Source organism: Engraulis encrasicolus, unplaced genomic scaffold (genome assembly GCF_034702125.1).
Source record: "Engraulis encrasicolus isolate BLACKSEA-1 unplaced genomic scaffold, IST_EnEncr_1.0 scaffold_48_np1212, whole genome shotgun sequence".
In the NCBI taxonomy this organism is placed as follows: Eukaryota; Metazoa; Chordata; class Actinopteri; order Clupeiformes; family Engraulidae; genus Engraulis; species Engraulis encrasicolus.
The window spans coordinates 252,501-260,000 of NW_026945797.1; the positions used below are offsets into that span (position 1 = coordinate 252,501).

Sequence of the window (7,500 nt, forward strand, 5' to 3'; positions counted from 1 at the left end):
ACACACACACACACACACACACACACACTCCTACAGGATATCCACTATAGTAAACAAATACAGTCCATACTTACAAGCACACACACACACAACACATTAATTACTTACATGAGCAAATCAATACATAGGAAAATAGCAATAAGTAAAACAGACACAGACACGCACACACACACGCACACGTACTCTCACAACACACACACACGCACACGCACTCTCACAACACACACGCACACACACATGCACACGCACTCTCACAACACACACACACACACACACACACACACACACACACACACACACACACACACACACACACACACAGTACATTAATGAACACTTACATTAGCAAAATCAATACATAGGAAAATAGCAGTAAGTAAAACACAAACACACAAACACAAACACAAACACAGACACACACACAAACACCCGCACACGCACACGCACATGCACACGCACACACATACATGCACAGACACACACACACCCACACAAACACAGACAGACAGACACGCACACACGTATACACACACACCCCCTCCTGCCTCCTGAGCATAACTCACCTGCGAAGGCCACCTGCTGCTGCTGCTGCTGCTGCTGCTGTGGAGGCAGAGGGGGCCTCTGGGAAGAGAGAGGTGCATTCTGGGAAGAGAGAGGTGCATTCTGGGTACTCTGCTGCCCCGCCGCCTGGGAGTAGGAGGGGTGTGCTGAGGAGAGGGCCGTGTGTGTGTGTGAGGCCGTGTGGGTGCTGTGTGTGGAGGTGTGTGTGTTGTGTTGGCTTGTGTGTGGTGAGTGTGTGTTGTGATGATTGTTCGGCTGTTGTGTGTGCGGACTTGGCTGTTGAGTGCGTGTGTTGTGGGAGTTTGTGTTTTGCGTGTGTGTGTTGTGATTTGGGTGTTGTTGCGTGTGTGTGTTGTGATTGTTGGCGTGTTGTGAGTGAGTGTGTGTGTGTGACGTGTGTGAGGCAGGGTGCTGTGTGTGTGTGTGTGACGTGTGTGTGTTCTGCTGCGTGTATGAGCTGTGTGACCCAGGGTATTGGCTGTGGGCGGTGTGTGTGTGTATGTTTGGGAGCTGTGTGTGTGTGGTGTGTTGCACGGTGTATGGTGTGTGTGACGGGTGCTGGTTCAGCTGTGATTGGAGTGTGTTTTGGTGTGTGTGCGGTAAGTGTGTGTGGAGTGTGTGTGGTGAGGTGCTTGCTGTCTGGAGCTGAAGTGTGTGTGGGAGTGTGTGTGTGGGCGTGTGTGGGAGTGTGTGTGTGGGCGTGTGTGGGAGTGTGTGTGTGGGTGTGTGTGTGTCGGTGCTCTGGGGTTGTGTGACGGCCGTGGGAGATGGTGTGTGTTGGTAAGAACAGGTGGCACGCTCGGACGAGAGATTTGTCAAACCTGTAGAGGGACACACACACACACACACACACACACACACACACAAACACACACACACACACACACACACACACACACATTTAGCAATACAGCGTATAGCATGAGCGTACAATGTGCCGTTTTCATATCATGAAGTGCGATCTGTTTGCATGTTGTATGATTCGGTTTTCTACAGTGTGTGTGTGCGTGTGTGTGTGTGTGTGTGTGTGTGTGTGTGTGTGCGTGTGTGCGTGTGTGTGTGTGTGTGTGTGTGTGTGCGTGTGTGTGTGTGTGCGTGTGTGTGTGTGTGTGTGTGTGTGTGTGTGTGTGTGTGTGTGTGTGTGTGTGTGTGTGCATCCTACTGGGGTATATGAATTTTCCCCATATCTTGTTGCTAGGCAACAGCAGCCGGAGTTCTGATATTGGGGCTTTGAAAAGATGGAGCAGCACTATTAGAACTGTACACTTCCTCAGAACACAGAACAGCAGTCTAGAACAGTGGTTCCCAACCTATGGGTCGGGACCCACCTTATGGGTCGCCAAAGATCCACAGGGGGTCGCGGAGCCCTCTTGATTTTAAGGGGTTTCATTTTAAATATATATAGCCCATGTTGAATAAAAAACAAAGCATTTAACTAATAAATGCATAGAAGCAACAAATTGTAAGTGCTACATTAAACATTTATTCTATATTTGACCAAAGACGAATTAAGGGATATAATAACTAAAATTAGTTTTCGCAGGAAACAGAGGGCATCTTGTGACTCCGTCTCATGCGGGTGCTCGCGTGGTTGGGTCACCAAAGCTTACAATAGTAAAAACATGGGTCCCTTAAGAAAAAGGTTGGGAACCACTGGTCTAGAACATTCTAGAACTCTCCACAATAGAACTCTACAGAAGCGTTCTATTCTGTGGCCGATCGGGCTGCACTGTTCCACAACCCCTGCTGTGCTACACTACCTGGTAGAGAGCTACAGACTTTCATCAGCACCTCTAAGTCACTCTCCTTTTCTCTCTCCATCTCTCCCTCTGTCTCTCTCTCTCAAGCTAGATTTATGCTTCGGACGCATAGAATCTGCGTCCGTCCGTTTTCTATCTATGCGAGTCCACGCCCCCCTCTCAGAGGCTCTGCGCCCGTCGTCGAGCGCCTCGAAAAAATTCGAACTATCCGTCGGACGGACGCGGAGTACGCAGACAAAAGGGCGCTATGATTGGTCGTCTCGCTACTTCCTTGTTCTGTTCTTGTGGCAGCGCAATGCCAGTAGTTTGCGAGAGCAGAGCTGTATTCTGTTAAAAACTTTATTAATGCCTTGTGTGTAAATGTGTGTCAATACACGAAGCTACAAGCTAAGTAACAAACAATGCATCAGTTGAACACTCGTGGCACAATGCCTGCGGTTTTACTACCGTTCCTCCACCGAATGTAAACACACATGGGCAGAATCAACTGTCTTTACATGCTTGCACTTTCTGTTCGTGAAAACAGACTGGGTATGTCAAATAATAATACCAGTACATTGCCTTTGCAATTCGTGTGAAAATACCTAGCTAACCGGGATAGAAAGCAACATTGCTTAATAATGACCGCAGTGCTTACAATGTGAAAGTAGTCTAATCGCGCAATTTCAAATGTGGCTCGCGACGAGACCTCGGACCTCGCAGAACTCGCAGATGCATGAATACAATGTTGGTTCGTGGCCACTCCCACGCAAGTTTTGACGAGCGCAGTTGCAGAAGTCTAATCTGACCTTCACACTCTATCTATCTCTCTCTATCAAATCAAATCAAATCAAGTGGTGCTTTATTGGCATGAATGACGCAATCACTGTTGTCAAAGCGAAGGAAAATGAAATGATGACATATAGTCTAATAGTAATAATACTTGTAATTTAAAAAAGGGAAAACACAAGAACAAATATGATTTCATAAAATGTATATTATAATATACTGTATATATCACTCTATCTCCATCTCTATCTCTCTTCATCTCTGCCTCTATTCATCTCTCTCTCTCTCTCTCTCTCTCTCTCTCTCTCTCTCTCTCTCCATCTCTCTCTCATTTCTGAAAAAATATACACATAAAATATACACATAAACACACAACACGTTCCTCGACATCCCTTTGTCATGAGAAGAAGAGTATAAGTTTGGTGTGCAGCCTGGCCTCCCTCTCTCCCTGATGAAGTAGCTAATGCTAAAGCTAGCTCAGCCTGGGCCCCTCCCTCCCTGATGAGGTGGCTAATGCTAACGCTAGCTCAGCCTGGGCCCCTCCCTCTCCCTGATGCAGTGGCTAATGGTAATGCTAACGCTAGCTCAGCCTGGGCCCCCCTCTCTCCCTGATGCAGTGGCTAATGGTAATGCTAACGCTAGCTCAGCCTGGGCCCCCCTCTCTCCCTGATGCAGTGGCTAATGGTAATGCTAACGCTAGCTCAGCCTGGGCCCCTCCCTCTCCCTGATGCAGTGGCTAATGGTAATGCTAACGCTAGCTCAGCCTGGGCCCCCCTCTCTCCCTGATACAGTGGCTAGCACTAACGTGGTGGCTAAAGTTAACGCTAATGCTAGCTGCTAATTACAGCATCTTCACACCAGCATCAGGAATGTCACGGCTTCGGCACAGCAGCAAACACGAATACCAGCGCAGGGTGTGTGTACATGAGTCTGGTCACGCCAGAGGAGAAGTTCCTGTCATTCCTAATCAGTGTGTTTGTGTGTGTCCACAGTCAGATAGAAAAAGCCACAACTATGCTGCTTTGTCACTAACTAAAAAACAATCTTTTTCAAGGTTACATTGTTCGTGGTAAAACAAAAAAAAGTGTCAAAAAATGTTCTTTGCTAACAGTTATCTTGTGGTTAGAGATTATTTTGGTCTGAGCATGCCAGGCTCAGTCTCAGTCTAGTTAGGTGTGTGTGTGTGTGTGTAGTTTGCTCAAAAACAGATTTGTAGAGGCTGCGGTATTGTGTGTGTGTGTGTGTGTGTGTGTGTGTGTGTGGGTTAGGTGTGTGTGTGTGTGTGTGTAGTTTGCTCAAAAACAGATTTGTAGAGGCTGCGGTATTGTGTGTGTGTGTGTGTGTGTGTGTGTGTGTGTGTGTGTGTGTGTGTGTGTTTGTGTGTGTGTGTTAGTGTGTGTGTGTGTGCGCGCGCGTGTGTGTGTGTACCGTACCAGACTTGTAGAGGCTGCGCACAACTCAACCTCTGATTGTTGTAAACCGCTGTCGGTCAAAACAATAGTGCATGTGGTTGGCTTCCAGTGTCTTGCCCCTCCTCATAACATTGTGTTTACTAACCCATGTATTGTGTGTATGTTTGCGTGCGTGCGTGCGTGCGTGCGTGTGCGTGTGCGTGTGCGTGTGTGTACCTTGCTCGAATACAGACTTGTAGAGACTGCGGAACGAAGCGCTGAGATCCTGAAAGTCAGAGAGGGGGTGTGGCTTATCCTGGGATGATTCATCAAAGGGGTGGGGCTTGTCACATTCTGGAATATCGTATTCACTATCCTGATTGGACACGCCAGTAAAGGGGATTGGTTTATTATCACACTCGGACACGGTGTAGTCAGTCTCTTGATTGGTCACACTCGTAAAGGGGTGTGGTTTATTCTGGTCGGACACTCTAAAGGGGCGGGGCTTATCCCTCTCAGGTGTGTAGCTCCGACAGTCCAGATGACCTCCCACCTGGAGAGGAGAGAGAAGAGAGAGAAGCGAGAGAGGAGAGAGAGAAGAGAGGGAGGAGAGAGGAGAGAGAAGAGAGAGAGGAGAGAGAAGAGAGAGAGGAGAGAGAAGAGAGAGAAGAGAGAGAAGCGAGAGAGGAGAGAGAGAAGAGAGGAGAGAGAAGAGAGAGGAGAGAGAAGAGAGAGGAGAGAGAGAGAGAGGGGAGGATAGAAGAGAGGGAGAGGAGAGAGAAGAAAGGAGAAAGAGGAGAGAGAAGAGAGGGAGATAGAGGATAGAGAGAGGAGAGAGAAGAGAGGAGAGGAGAGAGAAGAGAGAGAAGAGAGAAGAGAGAGAGGAGAGAGAGGAGAGAGAAGAGAGAGAAGAGAGAGAGAGAAGAGAGAGAGAGAGAGGAGAGGAGAGAGAGAGAAGCGAGAGAGGAGAGAGAGAGACGAGAGGGGAGAGGAGAGAGAGGAGAGGAGAGAGAGGAGAGAGAGAGACGAGAGGGGAGAGGAGAGAGAGGAGAGAAGAGAGAGATGAAGAGAGGGAGATGAAGAGAGGGAGAGGGAGAGAGAGAGACGAGAGGAGAGAGGGAGGGAGATGAAGAGAGAGAGAGAGTTATTGTTTATTTTGTTTGTATTGTTATATTGTTATTGTTACTGTTATTGTTTGTGCTAGTATTGTGTTAGTGCCTTGAGCACTAGGGAAACAGTGGCGCGTGTCTAGGTGTTCTATGGAATGTACGGAATGTCTAAGAGTTGTAGAATGATTTGCCCGTTTAGTTGGAGAGTTGGACTTGAATGAATGCGTGAGTTGTGGCTGTAACAGCAGCTCTGTTTGACAATAAACGCCTTAAAGAGACTACCGCTCCGGTCTAATATTCAGGGAATGCATTCCTCTTCTTTTGGAGAAAAGATACTGGACTCTGATTTTGTAAATATTGTAAATAATTCAGATATATTTATAGCACTTGAAACATGGAGTAAATGTGCAACTGATTACTCCCTACCTAGTTATAGAACTTTAAGTGTATCTTCTATTAAACACCCTAATGTTAAATGTGGCAGGAACTCAGGAGGAATTACAGTTTGGTTCAAAGAATCCATTTCAAATTATATACAGGTCATGAGAAAAGCACCATCACACATATGGCTTAAAATTCATAAAGAACTAACACATAGCTCTTTAGATACATTTCTATGTGCCACATATATCCCACCCTTTGAATCTCCATACTACAATGAAACCATATTTGACACACTAAAATCAGATATTACAGAATTCCAATCAATGGGGAAGATACTCATCATGGGTGATCTGAATGCACGTATTGGGAATGAATCAGATTATGTTCAAACAGATGGTCTTGAACACATCACTGACCTCGAACAGAATCCCANTATTTTGTAGCCATAGAAATACATTGATAATATCATAAACAAACACGGCAAGAGATCTTACAACTTTGCAAAGCCTTGGGTTTGTATGTCACTAATGGTCGTACAAGGGGTGACTCTCTGGGCAAATTCACTTTCTGCTCACCACTGGGCAGCAGTGTGGTGGACTACGCAATAACAGATTTAGGCCTGATCTGATTAACTATTTCATGGTAATGCCACAACTCCCTCTGTCAGATCACTGTCACATCATCATCAGTTTAAAGAAAAACCCCAAAACAGAAGAAAGAACAGATCACCATTGCACAACACCATTGCACCCTTTCCAGTTAAATTTAAATGGCATAAGGACTGTCAGGAACTTTACAAATTCCAATTAGTTCAACAACAATAGAAAATCTGGCCTACACTTTCAAATTTACTAAATTCTGTAACAATAAACAAGGGTATCAACTTAGCTGCCGAACAAATAACAAAAATATTTTCTATAGCAGCTGAGAGATCTTTAAAAAGATCCGGTAAAGTGAAGAACAAGGACAAGAAGTTCATAATCAGAAATAAATGGTTTGATAAAGACTGCAAAATACTGAGGAAAAAACTCCAGATGCTCTCAAATAAAAAACACAGAGAACCTGCTAACCAATTAGCCCGTACAGAATATCAGAATACTTTACATGTTTATAAATCTCTACTGAGACGGAAAAAAACAGACCACATTCACAACCAATTGAAAGAAATAGATGAAGCATTAGACCAACAACAATTTTGGGATCTATGGAAAAAACTGAATGCAAAACAAGACAGGCCTGAGGCTATTCCAGTTGTTGATGGGAAGACATGGTACGACCATTTTGAGAAGCTATACAGAAAAAAAGAACTCAATCCAACGCAAACAAAATTAATCTCTCACCTAAAGTTCCTAGAACAAACTAAAAAGGATCAATTAAATGAATTAGACTCAGCTATAACATTATATGAATTAAACACTAAGATTAGATCCTTAAAGAACAATAAGGCATGTGGAATAGACGGTATTTACAACGAGATGTTGAAAAAATTGCACACCATGATTAAAGAAGCCATTCCTTAAATTGTTT

At 45.1% G+C, this 7,500-nt stretch overlaps 1 protein-coding gene across 2 annotated transcripts in view; it reads right to left on the minus strand.

Annotated features, from left to right (window-relative positions):
* LOC134444261 (forkhead box protein J3-like) overlaps window positions 1–7,500 on the minus strand; it is a 53,224-nt gene that overhangs the window by 8,329 nt on the left and 37,395 nt on the right. For both annotated transcript variants that reach the window (XM_063193617.1, XM_063193616.1), the window contains 2 exons: window positions 4,718–5,033; window positions 564–1,382 (listed from right to left, as the gene is read on the minus strand). In XM_063193617.1, coding sequence (XP_063049687.1) covers window positions 564–1,382; window positions 4,718–5,033 — 1,135 coding nt within the window. The remainder of the gene's footprint in view (window positions 1–563; window positions 1,383–4,717; window positions 5,034–7,500) is intronic.